At 42.5% G+C, this 27,267-nt stretch overlaps 1 protein-coding gene across 1 annotated transcript in view; it reads left to right on the top strand.

The window, feature by feature from the left end:
• The window catches only part of HIF1A (hypoxia inducible factor 1 subunit alpha), a 1,533,321-nt gene that overhangs the window by 727,384 nt on the left and 778,670 nt on the right, over window positions 1–27,267 (top strand). Inside the window, exon 7 of the mRNA XM_044074492.1 lies at window positions 17,235–17,341. Coding sequence (XP_043930427.1) covers window positions 17,235–17,341 — 107 coding nt within the window. The remainder of the gene's footprint in view (window positions 1–17,234; window positions 17,342–27,267) is intronic.

Raw genomic sequence — 27,267 nt, 5'->3', positions numbered from 1 at the left:
CGCAATGACTTTCCCCTATGCCTGCCAAACAAAGCTATAATGGCAGCACCTTTGGGCGGAAAACTGGCCTTATTTTCAAAAAACTGGCACATTGTTACAAAGGACAAATGGATTCTGGATATTATAGACAGAGGCTACAGGTTCCACTTTCACACCCTTCCAAAAATGAGAGGCATGCCAAACCTGCCACAGAATCAATGGGCAGAGGCACAAAAACAAATTTTCCGCTCTCATGGATATGAAAGTAATTCAAGAGGTACCTGCAAAAGAACAAGGTCAAGGTTTTTATTCAAGACTATTTCTGGTACCAAGGAAGGACAAAGATTGGAGACCCATCTTAGACCTATCTATTCTAAACACATATCTAGAGGTACCAAAATTCAAGATGCTCACATTACAGCAGCTTCTTCCCATGCTGGACAGGGGGTCTTGGCTGGTAACGTTGAACCTCAAGGAGGCATACCTGCATGTCCCTATCAGACAAGATTGCAGAAGATACCTCAGATTTCTTGCAGGTTCAACCCATTATCAATTCTCTGCACTGCCCTTTGGCTTATCTACTGCGCCCAGAGTGTTTACGAAATGCCTGGCATCAGTAATTGCTTTCTGCAGACAACGAGGAATACAAATCTACCCATATCTGGACGACTGCCTGATCCAAGCCGACAGCAAGGACATTCTATTGCAGCATCTGGCGTTTGTAATAAAACTGTTAAACTGCCTGGGGTACACAGTGAACAAAAAGAAATCAAAACTAATACCCTCTCAACAGATAATTTTCCTGGGTGCCAGCTTAAATACAACGGCCCAGATGGCATACCTCACTCCAGACAAACAAGGGCAACTGTCTCAATACTTCAACAAAATGGCAACTTTAACCAGGCTAACTGCAAGGAAAATCCTGCAGGCTCTGGGGTTCATGGCATCTTGCATTCTACTAATACCATTTGCAAAGCTGCATATGAGGAAACTACAATGGTACCTAAAAAAAACGTATGGTCTCAACTCAGCCACAGCTTAGAAACAATTTTACCACTCATTTCATGCCTTCAAAAGGAATTTTTGTGGTTGGCTCAAGCACGCCAAAGAAACACGGATCTCCCTTTCTGTATACCACAAGCAAGTCAAATCATCACAACAGACACCTCAGACTACACCTGGGGAGCACACATGGCAGATCAGTGCATCCAGGGAAAATGGTCCCAAAAACAGATGCACCTACACATCAACCAAAAGGAGATACTAGCTGTGCAAAATGCTCTTATGACCTTCAAGGACCTACTGCATCCGGACCAGCTATTAATAAGGACAGACAACACCACAGTCATGTGGTACATAAACAAACAGGGAGGGACGCATTCATACCCCCTGTGCAGGCAAGCTATGACCCTGTGGAACACAGCATTGGAATTACAAGTTCAACTACAGGCACAATTCCTGCCAGGGAAGGAAAACACACTGGCAGACAACTTAAGCAGAAATATGACAGACCCACACGAATGGAAGTTGCATCCTCAAGTCTTCTCAAAGATAACTCAAGCATGGGGACAGCCACACATAGATCTATTTGCTACCTACAGAATTTACCAGTTGGAAAAATTCTGCTCAAGGACCTATCATCCACAGGCCTGGAAAGTGGACGCACTCTCTTTCAGTTGGACAGCATTGACAGTCTATGCCTTCCCGACTCTACCTCTACTGACCAAAGTCCAATTAAAAACCAGAGCAGAGAGGCCACAAATGATTCTCATTGCTCCAGACTGGCCACGACAGCACTGCTATCCTCTCCTAAAGAACCTGTCACACTCACCACCATGGATCCTACCTCAAGTTCCTCTTCTGTTGTCCCAGCACAACTACAAGACCCTTCACAGCCAGCTCAGAACTCTAAATCTAGCTGCATGGAAAATACCTTAATTTGTCAACAGACTCTCCTCTCCAAGGAGGTACAGGGTGTCATCTTGGAGGCCAGGAGACCCTCTACTAGAAAAACCTACTCCGCCAAATGGAAACGATTTTGTTCCTGGAATCAAGCAAAGGGCCAGAATCCTTGGGTAATAAATACACCTCAGATTTTACAGTACCTAGCTGAGATGTTAAACAGTGGCCTTTCCTTCTCTTCCATCAAGATCCACGCTTCAGCCATTTCAGCACAATATAGTACAGTTCCTCAGAGGGGTAAAAAAATGTAAAACCCTCACGGAAACCTCCAGCTTGGGACCTCAACTTCGTATTGGAGAAGCTGACACTGCCTCCTTTTGAGCAGGCTTCTTCAGCAGAGCTACAGTACTTGTCGTGGAAAACAGCCTTGCTTCTGGCTATTACCTCAGCATGCAGGGTTTCGGAGCTACAGGCCCTCATGGCTGTGCAACCATTCGTCATTTTCCATCAGGACAGGGTTTCCTTACGAACCAACCCTACCTTCATGCCGAAGGTAGTATCCAGTGTGGCTTTGAATCAGACTATTCATTTACCTACCTTTTATCCAAATCCACAGGACAAAGGGGAGAGGCTACTACACTCCTTGGACATTCACAGGCAACTTCGTTATTACTTGGACAGAACAAAGTCATTCAGGAAATCTGAGCAGCTCTTTCTGTCCTATGCTAATGGTGCTCAAGGAAAGGCTATTTCCAAACAGACTATTTCAAAATGGATAGCCCACTGCATACGCTTTTGTTATCCATTTCATGGAAAATCAGTGCCTGTGTACATCAGATCCCACTCCACCAGGGCTACAGCTACCTCAGCAGCTTTCCTCAGGGGGGTCCCTACCAAGAACATTTTGGAAGCAGCTACTTGGAGTTCAGTGCACACTTTCACCAAGCACTACCACCTTCCACTATACTCAAAATCTAGAGCGGGCTTTGCCACAGCAGTCCTGCAGGGCATTCTAGCCCCTCCTAATTCCGCTTAGTACCAGCCACCCTTACTTAGCTTTGGGATTCTACCCAAGTGTGATGACTGCAGCTGAATGCACGATGAACATAGTACAGTTTTGTACCTACCATAAATGTAGATGTTCGAGTGCGCATACAGCTGCAGTCCAGGTTACCCTCCCTCCTTCCTCTCTTAGGACAAGGCTTATGACAAACACCTTTAACATACAACCTTTTTGGGGTATTCCTTTATGGTGTATTTGCTTGCAACTTCTGTTTTGATTTATCTACTTATGTGTGTTTGCATAACATCATGTATTGCCTTCCTTTCTGGGGGCACCTGACATCTGGGGCAAGAAAAACTGAAGAAAATGGCATCGGCTGCCTCTTTTATACCCCTGCTGCACTGACGTCAGGGAAGAAGTGACGACAACCGACGCCAGACCTAGACTTTGGAATTCGGCCGACCGAGGACCCGCCCGACGGCAGGATAACCCAAGTGTGATGACTGCAGCTGTATGCGCACTCGAACATCTACATTTATGGTAGGTACAAAACTGTACTTTGTGTACACTTACCATAAATGTAGATGTTCGAGTGTGTTCACTGTTGCTAGGCTACAACTCATACCACACTTTTCAGCCATGTAACCTGGACCGAAACACCAAAGGCGGAGGTGTGTCCATATTCATTAAGGATATCCACATCTCCAGGTTAGTTGTTCAGCATAATGCATCCGAGGTTATCCAAGTGCAACTTACTCTAGGCAAAATTGCACTCCAAATTGTAACTTGCTACAGATGCCCCACCATGCCCCAGGATTTCCACTCCTCTTTTCTTGATGTACTGGAAAATATTAGGGTTCAACCAAACACCCTAATAATGGGCGACTTCAACTACCCCACCATTAACTGGGAAAACTACTCGTGTACCAACTCTTTAGCTCAACGCTTTCTGGAATTCATAAACTCCAATGCCCTGGATCAACTTATTCACACCCCCACCAGGGGCAACAATATCCTAGCCCTAGTCATTACCAACATGAGTGACCGGTGTTCCACACCTGAAGTCAACTCCTCGTTTGCCCTATCCGACCATAAGCTAATCACCCTTGATATCCACATCCCACACCCACCACCTATTAAGGAAACCACAGTAAGAAAATTCTCCAAAGGCAACTTCATGCTTCTTAAGACAGAAGTGGTGAACTTCATGACACCCATGCAGATGGACAATACAGTTACAACTGCTGAATCCTACACAAATGCACTCTATAAGCCTTTACACAAGTGCATAGATCTTGCTATCCCAAACAGAACCAAAACGCTATCCTTCTAAAAAAGGAAGCCAATCTGGTGGTCTCCTGCCATAAACAAACTGTACAACAGAAGGAAGAAACTGTTGCAAAAGAGATTAAAATCCCATGAGTGGAGGAGCTCCCTGGTCAGCCTCAGTAAGAAGCTGAGATCCCTTATAAGATCCTCCAAGGCTAGCTACAAAAACAAAATTGCCACTAATTCTAAGGACAACCACAAAGCATTCTATAGCTATGTCAAGAATCTCGATGGCAACACCCAGATCTACTCGGAGTTGCAGCACAACGGCATGAAAATTACAGAATGAACTGATATTGCCAGCATCCTGGCAGATAGGTTCAGTGCTAACTTTACCCCCCCCCCCCAAAGAGCCCGCATCTATACAGTAAGAATGCAGAGTCCCTGTAATCACGACTACGCAGGTAAAAGCTGCACACTCTAAAGCCAGGCTGCATTTTACACGAACTTCAGAACAACCTGGCTCCCCACTTAAGCACCATGTTCCATAATAGCCTCGCATCAGGCTTTGTGCCCACTGAATGGTGCACAGCAACAGTTATCCCACTCCACAAAGGGAGAGCCACCACTGATTCTGGGAACTATCGACCTATTAGCCTGACAAGCCTGGTCTGCAAGGCCATGGAACATATCATCATGGAACTCATAAACAAAGACATTGGTAACCTCCAAACTCTGGATCCCACCCAGTTCGGGTTTGTGAAAGGCAGATCATGCCTCCTGAAACTGATAAGGCAGTCACCAAAGCCGTAGATGAGGGTAAGGTGGTTCACACAGCCTATCTTGACCTCGCCAAGGCTTTCGATACCGTCCCCCATTCTGGAATTATAGCTAAACTCACCAAACTAGGTATAAATCCCTACGTCACAAGATGGGTTGCCAACTGGCTTACTGACAGAACCCACACTGTAAAAGTTGTAGACTCCAAATCTGACCTCAAAGCAGTGACAAGTGGAGTACCACAGGGTTCCGTCCTGGGACCTCTCCTGTTTGGTATCTACTTCTCTGAAGTACAGGCTAACACAGAAGGCCTCTGGCTAACGAAGTTTGCAGATGACTACAAACTAGGAGCCCATAGTCAAGTCCCCAAATGATGTGGACATGCTGCAGAAGGGCCTCGCTGAGACAGATCCCTGGTGTCAGAGCCATAGCCTCAAGCTCAATGCCAAAAAGTGCATTGTCATCCCCTTTGATAAAAACTCTGTACCCATGAACTATCACATAGGCAGCAATCTACTTAACACCGAATGTGTGATAAGAGACCTTGGGACCCAGGTGGACAGTAGTCTCTCATTTGATAGTCACATCGCCACAGTAGTCAGGAAGTCCTTCTACGTGGCATACCTCATCATAAAAGAGTTCTCATCCAGGAAAAAAAGAGGTCATTGTTCCCCTCTACTCGACACTCATTAGACCCATTATAGAATACAACACCATTTTTGGAATGTACCTTTCAAGACATCTGCAGCAGCTGGAAAGACCACAGAAGTACCTCACAAAGAGGATTACTGGCCTCAAAGAAATGCCCTACACTGACCGCCTCAAAAAACTCCAGCTTTACTCCGTAGCATATCACCTACTCCGAGGTGATCTCTGCCTAACATATAAAGCTATGTCAAACCCAGAGCTGTTGGACATGCTACACCTAAAGAAATCCCAATCCCTCCGAGCTACTCGCTCTAGGGACCTAAACCTTGTCACCACAATAAACAGGACATGCTGGAGGGATAGATTCCTGTCCCAGAGACTTCCCATACCCTGGAATAGGCTACCCATCTAAGTCAAGCAGAATTCTTCATTAGCACTCTTCAAGAAAAATCTTGATGAGTGGATGGGAAATAGGAAATACACCCCGGGGATCACTTCTGTGTCTCTGCTCGACAGTGGCACAGGAAAATAACTTTCTTTGGTGGCGTAAGCCAGGGAACCTTTTTGGCCAAGCTTACATAGGCCCTTGGGCCGATAGCCTAGTACACCTACCTATGAACCTATGCGGTCCTGGTTACCCTCCCTCCAGCCCCCTGATTTCTATTGACTATACCTCTATTCTTGTTTACTATGCTTAAAGCTTCCTGGTGTATTTGCTTTTTTTGGAGGTGTAACCTTGTATATAATTGCTTCCCATTATGGGAGCTCCTGACATCTAGGGCAAGAAAAACTGATGTAATGACGTTGGCTGCATGCTTTATACCCCTGATTACCTGACGTCATGGAAGATGAGGCAGCAACCGACGCAGGACCCAAGACTTTGATAGTCAGGCCGACTGAGGGCTGCCTGCAAGCAGATAACCCAAATGTGATGACTGCAACAGTGAATACACTCAAACATCTACATTTTTGGCAAGTGTACACAACTGTACTTTTCTATTATCCCACAGTTTCTTTCAGAGTTATTTCAGGCTGGTTCCAGCTATTTCATGAACAAGGTACAGTTAGCAGCCATTTTCCACTTCCATATAGGCTTCCTCCATAGCCTTCTTAAAAACATCAAAAGCCTTCTTTAAGAAATCCTATCATCTTAGACCACCTATAAGAGACCCAGTACCTCCCTGGGACATTACCATTATGTTACAGGCATTAACTCGATCACCCTTTGAACCATCAGCATCAGTAGGCGTCAGATTTCTCATGTGGAAAGCTTTCTTTCCAGTGGCAGTAATTTTAGCCAGAAGGATTTCTGATTTACAAGCCCTTTTTTCTAAACCACCCTATCTGGTCTTTCACAAGGATATTGTTTCTTTAAGAACCAATGCCTGTTTTCTACCAAAGGTGGCATCCGAATCTACTTTGAAACCAGTTTATTCATGAACCAGTTTTCTTTCCAAAATTTTCCAATAAAGTTGAATACGTGTTACATATGCTGGATATGCATCATCAATTGAGATTCTACCTTCACAGCAGAAGACCATTCAGGAAATTGGACCCGTTCTTTGTCACTTTCTCAAAACGGAAAACGGGGAAGTCATTTTCTAAAGTTATATTGCCCAAATGGCTTTCTGACTGTATGTCCTTTGTATATATGAAAAAAGGCTTGGCATTGCAGTCTAAACCAAAAGCACATTCAACCAGAGTGATGGATGGATGCATCTACAGCATTTGCATGTCGACTTCCTATTGATATCTGTGCAGCAGCTACTTGGTCTAGAGTTCAAACCTTTATTTCTCACTGAGCTAGTCGGAGGAAATCGGAGAAAGGGCTCTGAGCTAACTAATCTGCGATATATAACATTTAAGTATCCTGTTTATTTGCTTATTTCTGAGTTATTTATAGCACTTTTATTTTACTCACTGTGTGCGAGGTATTAACTAGAATTTTCTACAATTGTTAAGCATCTGGTTGGGTTTGTTTGTTCTGATTTCCTGCTAGGAGTGTAATACTTGCTTACATTTAAAAGCATTCTCTAGAGTCAACTTGATCCTTTATCTGTTTAAACATTTCTGCAGTTTTTTTCTACCTAGGTAATGTTGGTAGTGTAGCATTGTCCATATTCAGGCTTGTGTTTTGGGCCTAGTTTGTTAGTAGAGGCTGCGTGTCTGAGCACATGTTCCAGGCCATCATAGCTTAGCCAAAGCCAGTATAGCATTTCAATGAGAGTGAATTGTTTGTGGTCATTGGCTGACTGGGTTTGCCTGGACTACGCCTTGGAGTAAGCACCTCATTGGTTCTTTCAAGCTTTTTTTAAAGTTGTTTCAGGTTTCAGCTTTGTTACTTGAGAAGTTAACTTGTGAGTGTTTCTGCCATTTCACACTGAGCTAATCGGAGGAAGTCAAAGGAGGGGCTCTGAGCTAACTAATCTGTGATATATAACATTAAATATCCTGTTTTTTTGCTTATTTTTTGAGTTATTTATAGCACTTTTATTTTACTCACTGTGTGTGAGGTATTAACTAGAATTTTCTACAACAATTGTTAAGCATCTGGTTTGGTTTGTTCTGATTTTTGTTTCACACCCTCCCTCCGTCCCTATTGGTATCCTGTTTTTGTACTTGGTGGCTTTGCAGTTGCCCGTACATACTGTAAATTTGATCTGGGACACTCCTCCCAGTCTAGTGTCATTACTTCATTCTACCTAATCCAGGGAGAACATTTGAGAAGGCCAACCCAGTAATCTTCTGCTCTTCCTTTCCACTTTACAAAAAAAAAAATTCTAAGCTTATTTCCTGCCTTTCCTGTAAGTCATCTAGTCCAGATTTGCTGTATCCAGGACTGTTTGTAAGCTTCTGAGCCCCCAAGCCTTTCTGTGTTGGAGGGAAGCCTTCTAATTTAATTTTGTTTCGTAGAACTAGCCAGTTTTCTAGTTTCAGCACTCAAATCTGTTTCTTTGAGCTCAGCACTTGTTCAAAACTCATTGTAAGCACTAAATAAGCTACAAATTACTACAGCACTCAACTTTGCTCACTTGTCTAGAGGAAAATAGTTTTTAGTACTTAATAAATAAGCACCTATCCAGGCATGTCTAAGGGTCAGCTCCCGGTGTTTTCTCCTGTCTGCCTGATGAATCTGGACATCTTGGAGCAATGCAGCACTTGCCTCATGTACACATACAACCCTCTCCTCCTACCAACCTACACTACAACCTGTGAGAGATGCACTTAATATAGCCAAACTGGAAGCAAAGTTCTCTTCACCCAAGACTGGACTAGACAGTCAAGAGGAGAAGGTAAACACTTTCACCACACCACACTCTTCACATAATCCCTCAAAACCTACACCACCAAAACACACACATAGAAACACAAAACACACACCTACATTCGCGGAGGCTCTCAAAAAATCTACCCAAGCAACAGGGACCTCCAAAGCAGAAATGCAAGCAACCTCCACCTCCCCAACACAGCCCAAATGGCACACATCCCACAAACTCAGTGTGCCTCTCAACCACAGCCCATAAGACATAACAGCGTACCCAACACTCTAGTCATAGGTGACTCTATAGTCAGGCACACTGATGGTTCACTCACCAGGCTAAACATGGAGAAAGTTACTGTCAGCTGCCTGTCAGGTGCTAAGATCCGCCATATAACGCATGCACTCAGGTCACTCCACAACAAGTACAAATATGACTCTGTCATTGTCCGTGTTGGTGTGAATGACCTGACACGTACCTACCTGGACTACATGAAAAGAGACATGGAGAAGCTGTCCGATCTTGTAGCCCAGGCAGGTATGACCCTAGCCCTGAGTAGCATCCTGCCATCACCCAGAATGATACCACAGTACAAGGACAAAATGATTGACCTCAACAATTGACTAAGCTTCTTGTGTCATTCTAAGGGGATCCAGTATCTGTCTGCTTGGGACGACATGATCGACAAACCACGATGCTTTGCCAGAGATGGCCTGCACCTGTCGCCCTTGGGATTCCGGATACTGGCTAAGGCTCTTGCCACCTCTATAGTGCCTTTTTTAGGCAGGATTCAAATGACAAATTCACCACCGTAACGGGTACAAGCAAGCCAAATCTGATGGTAATGCTACTTAATGCTAGAAGTCTAAACCTCAAAATGCACTCACTCGAGGCACTCCTTAAAATGGAGAACATCGACATTGGTGCAGTGACAGTGACCTGGAGAACATCGACATCTGTGCAGTGACAGAGACCTGGTTCAAGGCTCCAGAGAACACCCCTGCATTACCAGGCTATAATTCATACCACACCTTTCGGTCACATAACCTGGACCGAAGCACTAAAGGCGGAGGCGTTTCCATATTAATTAAGGATATCCACACCTCCAAGCTAGCTGCTTAGCATAATGCATCCGAGATTATCCAAGTGCAACTAACTCTGAGCAAGACCGCAACCCAAATTGTAGCTTGCTACAGAGGGCCCACCATGCCCCAGGATTCCCACTCCTCATTTCTTGATACACTAGAAAATATTAGGGTACAACCTAACACCCTAATAATGGGCTATTTCAACTACCTCACCATTAACTGGGAAAACTACTTATGTACCAACTCTTGTGCTCAACGTTTTCTGGAATTCATAAATTCCAACGCCTTGGATCAACTTATCCACACTCCCACCATGGCCAGCAATGTCCTAGACCTGGTAATTACCAACATGGGCAACCGATGTTCCACACCAGAGGTCATTTCCTCGTTGGTCAGATCCAACCACAAGCAAATCAACCTAGACATCCACATCCCAACCCCACCCCTCATTAGGGGAAACCACCATAAAAAATTTCTCCAAAGCCAACTTCACGCTTCTTAAGACAGAAGTGGCAAACTTCACGACACCCATGCTGACGGATAGTAGAGGTACGACTGCTGAAACCTATACAATTGCACTTTATGTGCACTTACACGAGTGCATGGATCGTACAATCCCTAACAGAACCAAGATGCTATCCTCCAAAAAAAGGAAGCCAATCTGGTGGTCCCCTGATATAAAAAAATTCTACAACAGAAGAAAGAAACTGTTGCAAAAAAAGAGTAAAATCCCATGATTGGAGGAACTCAGTGGTCAGTCTCAGTAAGAAGCTGAGATCCCTCATAAAATCCTCCAAAGCTAGTTACGAAAACAAGATCGCCACGGATTCTAAAGACAACCACAAAGCGTTCTATAGCTATGTCAAGAATCTCAATGGCAACACTCAGATCTGCTCTGAGTTACAGCACAATGGCACTAAATATACAGAACCAACTGATATTGCCAACATCCTGGCAGATAGGTTCACTGCCAACTTTACCCCTCTCTCATCCCCTAAAGGGCCCATCTCTATATCGGAAGAATGCAACCGGTGTTCCTGTAATCAAGGCTGCACAGGTAAAAAACACACTCTCCAAAGCCAAGAACACAGCATCCGTGGGACCTGACTACATTCCAGGCTGCATTCTACATGAACTACAGAACAAACTGGCACCCCACCTTAGTACCATGTTCAGTCATAGCCTGACCTCAGGCTTTGTGCCCACTGAATGGCACACAGCAATGGTTATCCCACTCCACAAAGTGGGAGCTACCACGGACCCCAGGAACTACCACCCCATTAGCCTGATGAGCCTGGTCTGCAAGGCTGTGGAACATATCATCATGGAACTTATAAACAATGACATTGGTAATCTCCAAACTCTGGACCCTACCCAGTTCTGGTTTGTAAAAGGCAGATCATGTCTCCTAAACCTGATAGACTTCTTTGAAGCGGTCACCAAAGCCGTAGAAGAGGGTAAGGTTATTCACACGACCTATCTAGATCTCGCCAAGGCTTTTGACACCATCCCCCACTCTGGAATTGTAGATAAACTCACTAAACTAGGTATAAATCCCTATGTCACAAGATGGGTTGCCAACTGGCTCACTGACAGAACCCACACTGTGAAAGTAGTAGACTCTAAATACAACTTCAGACCAGTGACAAGTTGAGTACTACAGGGTTCAGTCCTGGGTCCTCCCATGTTTGGTATCTACTTCTCTGAAGTACAGGCTAACACAGAAGGTCTTTGGCTAACAAAGTTTGCAGCTGACTGCAAACTAGGAGCCATAATCAAAACTCCTAACGATGTGGACATCCTACAAAAGGGCCTCACTGAGACAGATGCCTGGTGTCAAAGCCATGGCCTCAAGCTCAGTGCCAAAAAGTGCATTGTCATCCCTTTTGGTAAAAACTCTGTACCCATGAACTACCACATAGGCGGTAGTCTACTTAACACCGAAAGTGTGATAAGAGACCTTGGGACACAGGTGGACAGTAGTCTCTCCTTTGATAATCACATCACCACACTAGTCCAGAAATCCTTGTACGTGGCACACCTCATCACAAAAGGTTTCTCATCAAGGAAAAAAGAGGTCATTGTTCCCCTCTACTCATCACTCATTAGAGCCATTATAGAGTACAACGCCCCTTTTGGTATGTACCTCACAAGACATCTACAACAACTAGAAAGACCACAGAAATACCCCACAAAGAGGATTACTGGCTTCAAACAGATGGCCTACGCAGACCGTCTCAAAAAACTCCAGCTTTACTCTGTCACATATTGCCTACTCAGAGGCGATCTCTGCCTAACATACAAAGTTGTGTCAAACCCAGAGCTGTTGGACATGCTCCACTTAAAGAAATCCCAATCCCTCCAAGCTATATGGTCTAGGGACCTGAACCTTGTCACCACAATAAATAGAACATGCTGGAGGGATAGATTCCTGTCTCAGAGACTTCCCATACTCTGGAAAAAACTACCTATCTATATCAAACAAAGCTCCTCATTAGCACTCTTCAAGAAAAGTCTTGATTGGATGGGAGATAGGAAATTCACCCTGGGGATCACTTCTGTGGCTCTGTTTGACAGGGTCACAGGAACATAATTTTCTTGGGTGGCAAAAGCCAGGGTTCTGTTTGGCTAAGCTTATATAGGCCCTAGTGCCAATAGCCTAGTACCTACCTATGAACTACAAATTGGATGAACAATCCAGGTGTGTTTCAACCTTTAGCTCCACCATTCTCAGGAATATCCTTCCATGAGTCCACCCAGTCCTTAGTGCTTGGGAATCTGTCCCACAGTTGAATTGGATGAAAATAAACAACTAGCAGAAGTGAAACCAGACAGTTGGCCAGGAAGCCGGTACTGTTCACCAAGTTAAACAAGGGACTACAAACGGTTGCAGCAAACCACAAGAACAGTTTTATTTGATACCTGTTGAGATTAGTAAAGTAGTGGAGGATGCTCATGTGTTTGTACAGAAGAGAGGTAAGCGTTTTAAAAAAAAGTATTTCAAAGTAAATTGAAGCCTCCACAAAATGTGCATCAGTCCTGGCATGTACAAATGCTATAATTGCAATTTATGTTATTTATTGACTGATGTTAAAGAAATTTGTATTAATGGTTAAAGGCAGATATGCTTGCAAGTCTAGATTGGTTGTGTACTTAGTGTTGTGCATGTCATGTAATTCATTTTATGTTGGTTGTACCAGTAGGGAATTATACACAAGAATGTATGAACATAATTACCCTGTGGCAATTGGAGATGATAAAAATGCTCTTAGGAAATGGTATAAAAGTACTGAGTGTAAAATTAATTTTAAGCTTTTTGTTCTGGATGAAGTGACATGCTTTGACAAAATGTTTAATGCTGAAGAAGAACTCGGGTGGTTGGAATATCTTTGGCAAGTTGAATTAAATGCTTGCCACCCACCCGGTCTTAATGACAGAGAAGATTTCCTTGTTTTCCTTAAAAGGAAAGCGTTGCAGCTTTAATTTAATTGATAAGTGTTGTGTGATTTTATTGGATGGAGCTTATAGTTAGTGAATTTTAATAGCATTGTTCAATCTGAAGTCTTATCAAGACTAAAGCGCTCACTGTTTAATGTGTCTTGGTCAATAAATTTGTATGGTTACAGTGTTTTTTTATGTTATCTCTTACATTTGCTTAAAATGTACCTGCTGTTTGCTACAGGCTGATTTGCTAGCTGATATTAGTTAACTCCATTGGTTGTGATAGTAATTAGGATTTCTAAACAGGTCAAACTAGATCAGAGGTGATTAGGTGGAACACAGCGAGTTATGGGTAAGGTGGAGCTAGATCCCTGGACCAAGATCTTTCTAATTTGTGCCAAAGTCAGATCCCATTAAATTCGACAACCCACAGCTGAACCAGACAAAAACAGACAACTGATCTATTGTTATATATACATCTTATATATACTTTCTTTTAAACTTCATGTATAGCAGAGCAACCTGCAAATCTCTTGACAAATATACAAAATTTATGTTGCAAATAAAAACAAGTCTGGTGAAAACCAAGACCAGAAAGAAAGACCCGGAACAGTAATGTTGGAGGAAAAAAGGGAAAATCTGAGAATGCAAGTAGAGAAATGATCAAGAAGTGCATGTCTTTCACTGTTTCCTAAGTGAAGGGTGCTTCCAATTTAACAGTTCCTAAAAACCTAGTTTGCATGCCACTCAAAGTACTTGTAGGTTCCTTGCCAATGCTATACAGAGTAATCTGTATCTTTAGCACTACTTCAGTGAATCACTTATGAGAGCTCCAAGTATGAGTGCATCTTGATGAGTAAGTATAAACCTACTCGTGTTAAAAAGGTCATATCTACTTCTGCTAATCATGACATAAGCTACAGGGCAGTTTACAGAGAACATTGTTAGTGTCTTCCTGGGGCCAGCATGTATCTGTAGTTAAAATGCATAGACATGAACCTTCATCGGTATTGGTAAAGGTGTCAGATTATGTGAAAAAAGGGAAAATAGGCTCTACTCCGTTATCTTTTAAAAACGAGATGAATTTTTATACATGACTGTTCTTGTATTCCAGAATCTAATCACGAAGACGCATCTTCTCAATCTCCGGATTACCTCAAGAGGTCACAGCATTTAACATATTCAAAAATTGCATTTTTTAGGTGGCCTGTAGCAGAATCTACATTTCCAAAATAGAATGCATAGAAAAATGCCAAGGTTTTTAGAATAGATATGGAACATTTTTCATTTGTAGCACATTTTCATTTGATAAAATGCAACCTTGGAATTATTATATAGGTATGCATTGGGGATTTGCAAACACAGAAAACACTAATTGTTCAGTGATGTACAGTGGATATAAAAAGTGTACACCCCCCTGTTAAAATGCCAGTTTTTTTGTGATATAAAAAAATGAGACCACAATAAATCATTTCAAAAATTTTCCTACCTTTAATGTAACCTGTACAATTCAATTGAAAAACAAAAAAATCTGTTAGGAGAAAAAATATAAAAAATAAAAAAAAAAGTACAATAAGCAGTTTGCATAAGTGTGCACACCCTTACACTAATACTTTGTTGTGTGTGCACAACCTTAAACTAATACTTTGTTGATGCACCTTTTGATTTAATTACAACATTCAGCCGTCTTGGGTAGGAGTCTGTCAGCATGGCACATCTTGACTTGGCAATATTTGCCCATTCTTCCTTGCAAAAGCTCTTCAAATCTGCAAAGGCATCAATTGTGCCCAGCCCTCTTCAAGTCACCCCACAGATTTTCTATTGGATTTAGGTCTGGGCTCCAGCTGGCCCATTCCAAAACTTTAATTTTCTTCTGGTGAAGCCATTCTTTTGTTGATTTGGATGTATGCTTGGGGTCATTGTTGTGTTGAAAGGTCAAACTCCTCTTCATTGTCACCTTTCTAGCAGACGCCTGAAGGTTCTGGGCCAAAAGTGACTGGTATTTGGAACTGTTCATAATTACCTCCACCTTGACTAAAGCCCCAGTTCCAGCTGAAGAAAAGCAAGCCCAAAGCATGATACTGCCACCACCATGCTTCACCATAGGGATGTTCTTTTAGTGGGTTCCCTATTACATTTGCGAAGGTCCACTTACCCGAATACGGAAACATCAACATGTATACGTCGAAACGCGTAAACACTGATCGTCCTGAAGCGTGAAATCCGAAATGTCGAATCGTCATGGTTGGCCCTTCTGCGGTATAGCTCCGTAAGATAAGTGTGCGATAGTTATGGACCTTAGGGTTAGTGTGCGGGTTAAGGTAAGTGCATAGATAGTAATAGTGTGCGATTGTTACAGACCTTAGGGTTAGGGTACGGGTTAAGGTAAGTGCATCGAAAGTAATATATGTAAGGTTTAGTGCAGGGTTTTGGTTAGTGTATGTATGTGGTTTATTTATTTTGTTTGGGTAGGTAGTATGTAGTGCGCGGTGGGGTTGGACAACTATGGTGGTTCGAGATTTTGAATTTCGCGGTTTAGGGTGTTTGATGTAGTCCCGGTTCGGGTAATGTGTGTCGATGATTCCGTATTCGATGTTTCGGACTTTTGCGGTTGTAAGAGACCCCTTTTGGTGATGCAAAGTGTTATTTTTGCACCTAACGTACCTTTTAGAATTGTGGCCAAAAGGTTCAACCTTGGTTTCATCAGACCATAACACATTTTCCCACATGCCTTTGGGAGATTTGCTGTACTGTTTTGCAAATTTTAGCCGGGCTTGGGTGTTTTTCTGTGTAAGAAAATGCTTCCGTCTTGCAAACTTACCCCATATCCCAGACATATGGAGAATATGGGAGATTGTTGTCACATGTAGTACACAACCGGTACTTGCCAGAAATTCCTGCAGCTCCTTCAGTGTTGCTGTAGGTCTCCTGGCAGCCTCCCTGACCAGTTTTCGTCTTGTCTTTTCATCAATTTTGGAGGGACATCCAGTTCTTTGTAATGTCACTGTTGTCCCATATTTTCTCCACTTTTTAATGACTCTCTTCACTGTGTTCCATGGTGTATCCAATGCTGTGGACATTTTTTTGTACCCTTCTGACTGATACCTTTCAACAATGAGATTCCTATGATGCTTTGTAAGCTCTCTGCGAGCCATGGCTTTTGCTGAAGCAGGCAACTGAGTAAATGTCAGGAAAATTTTAATAGGACAGCTGAACTTTATCTGGGGTTAATTAGAGTCTCTTTAATTGATGGCAGGTGTGTACCCAAGAAGACTGAATGCTGTAATTATATCAAAAGGTGTTTCAACAAAGTATTAGTTTAGCGGTGTCCACACACAACAAAGTATTAATTTAAGGGTGTGCACACTTATGCAACCAGCGTATTAGACGTTTTTTATATTTTTGCCCTAACAGATTTGTTTGTTTTTCAATTGAATTGTACAGGTTATAGGTCCCATTAAAGGTGCGAAAAGTTTTGAAATTATTTATTATGGTCTCATTTTTTTATATCACAAAAACTGGCATTTTAACGGGGGTATGTACACTTTTTATATCCACTGTAATATTCTATTTGTTTCAGTTTTGACTTTTTCAAGATTAGGAGTTACAGCAGAGAAAATCTGGAAATGGCAGTTTTTGTTGGAATGCTTTCTTGTCAGTTATACTAACACATACTTGTGAAATATGAATGGAATAGTTAGCACATTTATATTTAAAGAACAAAATATGGTTAGAATTGTTAAGTTATAGGGTAGGAAGACAGGAACTTTAAGACTGAAATGTTACCAAGGGCTGACAGTATCACATTTGTTTAAATGGTCACAGTTTGACAGAAATGAATCTAAGTTTCTGCTTTGCTTGAAGGATTACAGAATTGATGGGATATGACCCTGAAGATCTCCTAAACCACTCTGTTTATGAATATTACCATGCTCTAGATTCTGATAATTTAACGAAAACTCACCATGACTGTAAGTACCAGCAGTAGATTCCACTGCTTGTTAATTTCAATTCTGCTTAATTTGTGCTTGGAAACATCAACCACCTTTTATGCTGTTGTACAGAAACAAGTATACAGAGACACTTATAGATTGTTTACAGCTCTAGTAATTGGCCTAAATATTTGCTGTGATGCTGTTATATTTGTTGATGATGCAGGTATTTTGGATAGTTTCAGTAAGCCTTTTTCAGTCAAAACCCAGGCAGTAAGATATCAAGGTACAATGTACTATTTAACCATAATTAACCAATGTACTACAAAGTACCTGGCAAGTTTGTATAATATAAATGTGCCTTACAGATTCTCATGGTATTTGTATCACATTTTCTCAAATATCTACATAGCACATAGGAACTTTGTTAGAGGTTCCACTGTCAGTTGTAGAATATCTAGTGTGTTCCCTCAGATACAATGAGGTTAGTGATGTCCTCAATGGCTTGGGAAGCCCTTTTACTTGTGTACAGCACCTGAAGCTGCTCACATGTCTCACTGGTCTTCATCCTGAGTTGTTAGTAAGGCACTGAACTGAAAAAATTGGGAGTTACAAGTGATGTAATTTGCATGCAGATGGAGGCAGTAATCATGAAATAGTAAATAATGGATATGGGCAACAACAGAGAGCAACACATTTGTGAGGGAGCTACCATACTTTATCAGTGGTGAAACTGGAATGGTGTTCCTTTTGTCTTGTAGATAAATTAAATGGTGGTAGGTTTCGGTATTTTGGGAAGTTGAAGCAAATCTATCAGGCCATGTTGTAATTCTGATATTAGTCCACCTCTTCCAGTGTTCAACCTTGCTTCCTATGCCAAGACTTCATCTCGTTATGAAAATATAGTTTTTATTTCATTTCAGAAAATGGAAGTGTTTTATAAAATGAAACATCAGAGAGGGCATTACTTTGGTCCCCTAGAATTGGTATGTCACTAAATTTGTAAATCTCTAGATGAAGTGACAGTCCTTGTCAGTTCCACTAAATCTGTCTCCCATCTTACTCTTCCTTTTAAGTGCACATCATTGCTTCATCAAACAGTGTGTCTTTATCTTTGCAGTCTTCCAAACTGGGCCTGTACTTTGGTCAGATGCTATCAGTGCCAGCCCCAGTAAACAAAAATAAATAAATTAATGTAAATATTGTTTGTAATATATATAACTCATTTTACTAAAATCAGTAGGTAGCTGTCAAGATCAGTGCTGGTAAGCTCTGTATCAACAGTATGGTAATGTTTTTAAACCTCATGTTAAAACAACTGTTTAAATGTTAAATTGTATTTAAATGTTTCTTGTTAATTCATTACTTCATTCCCACATATCAAGGATGCTATCACATTGTACATAGTTTTGTTTAATTTATAAGTATCACACAATATCTACTAACCACCACTAAGTATTTGAAATCTTGTGCTCTGTTGAACTGCTGTTTTGTAATAGTCAGTATGATAGGTTCATAGGATGATAACTAGGCTATTGGCCCGGAGGCCTTCATAAGCCTAGCCAAGAATTTTGTCCCATATTCCCAGAAAGTCAGCACCTGTTTCCCCTGTCCAGTAGGGACACGGGTGGGATCTCAGGGGTGTATTTTCTGTTTCCCATCCAGTCATCCAGGTTCCTCTTAAAGAGAGCTAGAGATGTACCCTTCTTGACTGTTCCACAGATGGGGGAGTCTTTGGGGCACAGATCTGTACCGCCAACAAATTCTATTAATGTCACAGACTAGGTTGAGGCCTTGCGTGTGGGTTGTGCAAGTAGAATTTGACTTACGAATATGCAGCAACTCCGTCAAGGTTAGGTCTGAGATGGCTTTGTGTGCCAAATACAGATCACCTGTGAATAATCTGTATGAGGCTGAGTTGAGGGACAGGGCTTTTAGCCTATCTGTAAAGGATAGGTGTTTGAGACCCTGGATTTTCCTGGTCAGGAACCTCTGTGGTCTCTCTTGCTGCTGGATGTGCTTGGTAAGGTACATGTACTCTATAATGAGTCTGGTAAGGGAGGAGTACAGGGCTGTTATGACCTCCTTGTTCCTGGATGAAACCACCTTATTTATGAGGTGGGCCATGTAGAAAGCCTTCCGTAGAACAGAGGCACCATGGTGGTCAAAAGTCAGTTTGCTGTCAACATGGGTGCCAAATCCCTCACGACTCTTTGCGTGCTTAGTACATTGTTATTAATGTAATAATTAGTGGGGATGCCATTTTCCCCAAAGGGGATAATGATGCATTTCTTGGCATTCAGTTTGAGGCAATGCTTCTGGCACCAGTCATTAGTTTGGGTAAGGCCCACTTGGAGGATATTTACATCACTAGGGGAATTTGACGGTGCCCAGCTTGCAGTCATCTGGAAACCTGGTCAGCCACAGACCACTGGTTTTGACTTGCAACTCAGAAAAGTATAACCCAAACAGTAGAGGCCCCCAAGACCAATCCTTGGGGTACACCCTTTGTTCCGGGTCTACTGCTAAAGGTGGGTTCCCCTATTTTGACTGAGTGGGTTCCCCTGTTTTGACTGAGTGGGTTCTGTCAGTGAACCAGTTAGCTCCCATCTGGTAGCATAAGGGTTGATGCCTAGCTGGGAGAGTTTATCTATTATGCCCAAGTGGGGAATAGTGTCGAAGACTTTGGCTAGGTCAAGGTAGGCAGTGTGCACAGTCTTCCCCTCGTTCATGGCTTTGTTGACTGTTTCGAAGAAATCAACTGAATTTAACAGGCATGATCCCTCTTTGACAAAACCAGACTGTGTAGAGTCAAGTGTTTGGAGGTTACCATTGTCCTTGGTTATAAGATCCATGATAATGCGTTCCATGGCCTTGCAGATCAGGCTAGTTAGGCTGATGGGCTTATAATTGCCTGGGTCACTGGGTGCTCCACTTTTGTATAGAGAGATGATAGTGGCTGTCCCCCATTCGGCTGGGATGAAGCCGATGCTCAAGCTTTGGTTGAATAGGGTACCTAATGGAGCCGAGTTCATGTAAGATACCGCCAGGGATGTTATTGGGTCCCAGGGAGACTGTATTTTTTGCCTTTGAGAGTGCATTGCAGACCTGCTCCTTGGTGATGGGGGGGGGTAGGTGCTGGGGATGTCCTGGTTTACTGATGGGGGGAACGGGGGGGTGAAGTTTTCACTGAACCTGTCTGCTAGCAGGTTGGCTATATCTGTGGTGTTTGTGTATGTGGTGTTCTTGACACCCAGTTCAGAGCAGATTTGGGTGTTAATTTTGAGACTACGGACGTATGTGAAGAAGGTCTTGTAATTGTCCTTTGTGGGTGTGGCCAATTTGAGCTCAAAGTTAGCTTTAGAGGATTTCACCAGTGATCTTATTTGCTTGTTCAGATAAAGGAGAGATTACTTCTAACTTGGCTCCTGCTCCTTCTTGGTCCTGGTTAGCAATTACTCCCTTTTATTATAGTTTGTTTATTGCTGCTATCCACCAGACAGGTTTACTGTTCCTTGAGAAAGATGATTTGGTCCTGTCAGGTATTGCTAAGTCCATACAACTATGTAGGTGCTCATATAATTTTTTGGTGTAGGCTTAGACATTCGTGCTAGTTCCAAATGACGGGACAGGGTCTATGAAGCTGCTTATACCTGCTCTGAGGCAATTGTAGTCAGCTTTGGAAAAGTTTTTTGTTTGACCCTGATTGGGGGGGGGGGGGGGCAGGGGAGATAGTGACTTCAAAAGTGATCCCTTTATGGTTGGATCTTACCAAGGAGGATGACACTGTAGGGGTGCTACAGTAGTTACTCATGTTGGTTAGGACCAGGTCCAGAGTATTTTAAACCTCTGGTAGGGGTGTCGACCAGTTGATCCAATTCATTGGCATTGACAAAGTCGAGGAAATCTCTGGGCATTCATGTTTGGGCTAGAATAGGTCTTCCAGGCTATGGTTGATTAAAGTCACCCAGGATCAGGGTAGAGGGTTGAATCTTGATGGAATAAAGTAAGTCCAGGTAGGTGGAGTGGGCGTCCTGAGTCATGGCTGGGGGTCTGTAGCTAGCTATGATTTGAATAGGTGTTTTGTCAAAAGTTAACTGCACTTGGAGTGTCTCCTGTGCGTCATACTGTTTGACCAGCCTGGAGGTGTGTATGTCTTTGATAAATATTGAAACTCTACCTCCTTTGGCTGTGTAGCCCTCTGTTTGGGGTCTGAAAGTACGGTAGGATGATAATTGTATCACCCAGACTGCATCTGATACTAGTCGGTTGTGATCACTCCACTACCTAGTCAACAAACAAGCATTGGTTAGTATAAATTTACTTGAATATTTAGTACTGTTTTCTGAGTTAAATGTTTGTGGTAACCATTTTAGGAAACTGTGGCTTAACAGATTGCAGTTGTAATTTTAGCTGATGAATATAATACAGATGGTGAAGTTTTTTGTCATATGCGCAGCAGCAAGAGACTTTTAGGTAGCCTAGAGTAGTGCTGTTATTTTGATGGGTGAATAAGTTTTTATAGTAAAAGTATGTCTGGTGCCTCTGAGTGTTGGAAGACCCCAGAACTGAAGTAATTTAAGGTTGTCATGATAAACATCAGACATTCTCCATGAACATTGTACAGTGTTGCACAATGTCTGATATGCAATCCCTGGTGTATAATTGTGGTTTTGAACCTGTTAGTGGTTGGTCTAAGAGCTAAGTATTCGGTGGCACATTACTGTTAAGATGCACCAAATGTGTATGACATGAAGTAAGGCTTTTGATGGTGCAGACTGTTTCAGCAGCAGTCCTGTTTCCTCTTTGTGCAGCTGTCATGTTGTCTTCCATCAGTTATTCACCGAAAACAGAATATGTACAATTTGTATATTTTTATGCTTAATTTAGCAAGTTTCCTAATTAGTTTATGCTTCAGAAGTTCTGATCGTTTGCTTTCAGAGATGATGAACCTTTCTGTAATCTGAAAGTGCAAGTTATAGCAGTCCTGTAAGGAATCATGACTGTCGATGACTGGTGTAGGTTTTCTGAACAAGCTGTGATGGTATGTTTTTGACGTACTGTGGCAATTTGTAGTTCTTTCTATACAGATGTGAAATCTGAACAGAAGTAATACTGCATTTGAAAGGAGGAGGACTTGCTTGGTTGTTCATGTTATTCTATTCCGATCGTTATCAAGGCCCTTTGATGGCTCAGTCTAGGGCTGCCTTTTACTGGACAAAGAAGACTGTTCTTTTTGAAATAATGCTGTATTTCTGCAGTATTGGAGTCTGCAGTATTAGAATCCCGAACTTTCTTGGTGTGTGGCAGTCTACACTTCTTAATGGGCCTTCTGATTTGGTGGTGGTCCTAATTTTTGTATTCCTAATGTACATGTTTAGGCAACATAGCCCACCACTATGAACAGCCCTATCTCATTTTTTTTTCTTCTGAACAATGATCAACACAAACCAGCTACCAAATGGTGGAACTGCTCAAGTGTATTCAACTAAGCCAAATGAATAGAAGCACTCCTTAGCTTTGTGTCTTTGTAAACTTCTTTTGGAGAATGTTCATCAAGAAATATTTCTCTGGAGTAAGTTTTCATTACTTTATTTGGTAGGCTATGGCTCACCCATTACCTCATATGGGATAAAATGGGTGTCCGAAAATGAATGGTGAAATACTTTGTGGTTAACTAATGCCTGGATAATTTAGTTTGCTTCCTTTATTTTAATAAAGTATATTATGAAGGATACACTCATCACATTGCATTTGTCATCTTTAGTGTTCCCTTTGCCTGCTCTGAAGAAACTTCTAAGCATCCTGAATATTTCATGGAAAATTCTGATAGATTTCTGATGAGCTAAAGGAGCTGAATTGTCCAAAGCAGCAGGTGTTGGCTTGAAATTTCTTGTAAGGGAGAATGTGAATACTGAATGAAATTCCTTGCAGGTCTGTAAAGAAGAATGCTTCTTCATTGTCTTGCTGTACATGGGAGGAGGCGGATCTTGATCTGCTCTGCCTCTTTGCATAGGAAAACATAGAAAGTTTTAAGGATACTGTTTACTCAAATGTTCCTCGTGGGCAAGTGGCATAGAAAGGTGATATGTATTGTCAGACTTGGTGATGATTCAGTTTCTGTTTCTATATTTTACACCATGTAGACTTGAAAGGTTCCAGTGATGACATTATTTGCTTTGTTTGTAAGTTTGACACATTTTCATTCCCCGTACAACTTGTGCATGGTACACATAAATTAAGTAGCTAACAATTTACAGTAAATAAGCCAAAGTAAAATAAAACTAATGAGAAAAAAATAGTAAAATAGCAATACCAAATAACTGAATTTGACAGCCACTTCAGTTTAATCAGTTTGTGTCAAAATTCATTGTCCATACTTAGCAGAGAAACTGTCCTGCTAGACTCTTGTCTGGGATCTTTGGAAAGTTAGATTTCAAAGAAGAGAAATATTTCGCCCCTTACCATTTGGGGGTCACTTTTGAGGTTGAAGTTTGACTTATTACATATAGCTCAACCAAGGCAGCCATCTTCTTGTAAACCTATGTCTACTACCCCAGTGTTTTTTTATTTTCTTCCATTTCCCTTATTGATTTAACCAACTGCACCACCTCTGAGAACTTTGGTACTTTTGCTTCCACCTTCTAGTTGTTGCTTTTATTGTACTAAATAAACTGTTAGTATTAACATTTCCTGAACACCCTGTTCCAAAGCTTTATCTTCCTAATATCCCCCAAAACTATCCTGTCTCATCCCATTTCTTACTTTCATCAGCTACTGTACTGATGTTATTTGGTCTAAATCTTCTTTGATTTCTGTCAGTCTGGAATATCTCAAAAAAAAAAAATGTGATGCAGTCCCACAAATCACTGGAATCGCACCATCTACAATTCCCTCTCAGAGCTGGGAATGTGTTATTTAACTGGCTGGGTGTATAAAAATGTTTGTGTAAATACTTGCATCTGAAAATTCTAAACTTACTTCATCTAAGTGCTTTCCCCAGGGGACATACATATGTACTCCCAATGTATTTTTGTTATTCAGTTTAGCTAAGTTTCCCACAGTGTCTTTGTCTTGTTTGCTATCAACTTTCTCTATTATTTTATGTATTGATATTGTCATTTCCCCCCTTTTCTAATTATTCCACTCCATTTTACTAAACCTGTCCATTCCTCTTCTTTCTGTTTAACCCACTCCATGATGTCCTTCAAGAATGCAATTACAGTCATAACATATGGGTTGTCCTGCCTCAGGCAGCCCTCGGTCGGCCGGATTCCAAAGTCTGGGTCCGACGTCGGCTGATGTCGCATTTCTCTCCAACGTCAGAGCGGCAGGAGTACATAAGCATCAGCCGACGCCATCTTCTTCAGTCTTTCTTGCCGCGCGGTGCCCAAAGCAGAAGCAGTTCACAAGTGCCGGTCGGTCAGCTCCTGTATTCTTCGATCCGAAGTCATCAAAAAAGCTAAGTACCCCGTTGGGGACCTTTTCTTGCCTCAGCCGATGTCAGAAATTACTGAAAAAGTTAATAATTGTTTGTCTTGTGGTAAACAAATACCTCATAAGGATTTCCATTCTTACTGCCTTCCTTGCCTTGGCCCAGACCACGACGTCTCGGCCTGTGCCGCCTGTGCTCGCTTCAATAAGCGCACTCTCAGGCGCCGGGCAGAGTTCGCTGAAGACTTTTTCGGCGAAAAATTCGATTACACGATGCTGTCGGAATTACCGACATCACAGACTCCTAAAAAACGAAAAGGCCGGGACCGACATCCTCGGCCCGCGTCTTCCGCCGACACCACGCCAAAACCTACCGCGAGTGCCCCGGTTCCCTCTGAGGCAGTTATTTCACTGCTCCGAACCGAAGACACCGCATTACCGATACCGGAGGCCACACCGACGCCAGTTATTGATTTTCCTCCGGATACTGAAAACGAGGAAATGCCCGAGACCATTGCTGTGGATAAGGTCACTCCTGCACCTGGAGCTGCTAGGCCTCCCATGTCCATGTCTATCAAGGCCTACACACGTGCTAAGGCAGCCAGCAAGACCAAGCACCTTACTGCTAAAGCCTTACCTCAGCCTACTCCTGAAACACAAATCATGACTATGGCAGCAGATTTAATCTCCATGATCAGAGGTTCCCAGGCCCATCCTGAGAGAGGATCCCAGCCTCCTCCTGATAAGAGGCCCAGGGTTGAGCCCACTGACCCTCTCCCTTCAGATGAAGATTCTGAGGCCTCTGGCCACTCCGATAGCCAGGAAGAGCCTTTTCAGACCTACGAGGACTCAGATGCAGAGGACTCCATCCCCTCGGCCTCCCCTCCTGAGGATATTTCTTTTGGGGAAGTTCTGCATTCCATGAGGGAACATTTTAAGTGGCAAGGCCAGGAATATTCTGATTCCAGAAAGCACCTTCGAACCTTCCTTAAAAAGCCCCAACACAGGCCCTTAGCTATACCTCCTGTGCTTGATGTTTTGGATGATCTATACTCTGACTCCACTGTTACCCCTGATACTCTCCCTCCTGCTCCTGCCAAGCCGGACAGATACTATAGAGTCCCTGAAACACATTCTCATTTCTTTAGGGCCCATGCTGTTGATTTAGAAACTATTTCACAGGGGCCGAAAGGGGTTTCAGCTACCACCTCCAAAAATCCTTTGCCTTCCAACAGGGAAGCTAGGTCATTAGAGAGATGGGGGAAGAAGGTTTACACCTCCACTACTTTGTCTATGAGAGCTCTCAATTGTCTCTTTCATATGTTTCAATATCAGGATTTCCTGTTAGATGATTTACAGAGAACTTTGGCCTCTCCTGAACCTTTAGATAGAAAGTCTTTGCAGGAGGCTGTACATAACTCTCAGCAAGTTAGCAATCACTTTCTTCAGTGTGGATATGATGCATTGGAAGCTTCATGTAGGGCAGCTATGACAGGGGCGGTCATTCGTAGACATGCATGGTTAAAAGAACAACCTCTACAAGATCATGTTAAGGCAAAACTTCTTGATGCACCCTTGGAAAAGAACAAGCTTTTTGGTGCTAATGCTAAAGATGTATTAAAGACCATTGAGGAAAAAGCCAAGTCAGTTCAGACAGTCAAAGATTTCCTCCAGGTTCAGCCACCCAGATTCAGCAGGAATTGGCCTTCAAAAAACTGGTCCTTTCCTAATCCTGAAAGATTTCAAAGGGGCAAAAACAGGCGTGGCCGAGGAAGAGGACAATACAGAGGTTCCTACAGGGGACGACAATGGCAGCCAGCAAACCAAAGAAGTGACACAGGGGCTTCTCCTGCCCCACAGGGACAATCCCAATGACTTTCCTCTACTTCCGCTAACCAAAGAGCAAACAGAAGCTCCCTTGGGCGGAAAATTATCTCTGTTTTCAGACAATTGGCACAGATTGACAAAGGACAAATGGATTTTGGACATTATAGACCAAGGCTACAGGTTCCACTTTCATACCTTACCAAGGAAACAAGGCATGCCAAACCTACCACAAAACTAGAGGGCAGAGGCTATCAAGCACATTTCTCTGCTTGCTCAGATCAATGCAATAGAAAAAGTTCCACAATAAGAACAAGGCCAGGGTTTTTTACTCAAGACTGTTCCTTGTTCCAAGAAAAGAAACTCAATGGAGACCAATACTGGATTTGTCCGCATTAAACACCTTTCTCATAGTATCAAAGTTCAAAATGCTGACTCTACAGCAACTCCTTCCCATGCTGGGCAAGGGGTCTTGGCTGATTACTCTGGACCTCAAGGAGGCATACCTGCATGTCCCTATCAGACACAGCTGCAGAAGATACCTCAGATTTCTTGCAGGCCAGAGCATTATCAATTCTCAGCATTGCCATTTGGCTTATCTATTGCGCCCAGAGTATTTACAAAATGCCTGGCTTCAGTAATTGCTCATTGCAGGCTCCAGGGGATCCAAATTTACCCGTACCTGGACGACTGCCTCATACAAGCGG

The sequence above is a fragment of the Protopterus annectens genome, chromosome 6.part0 (genome assembly GCF_019279795.1).
Source record: "Protopterus annectens isolate FY-2018-M chromosome 6.part0, PAN1.0, whole genome shotgun sequence".
Taxonomy (NCBI): domain Eukaryota; kingdom Metazoa; phylum Chordata; order Ceratodontiformes; family Protopteridae; genus Protopterus; species Protopterus annectens.
Note: the sequence above shows the minus strand (reverse complement) of the source record. Positions and strands in the feature narration are given on the sequence as shown.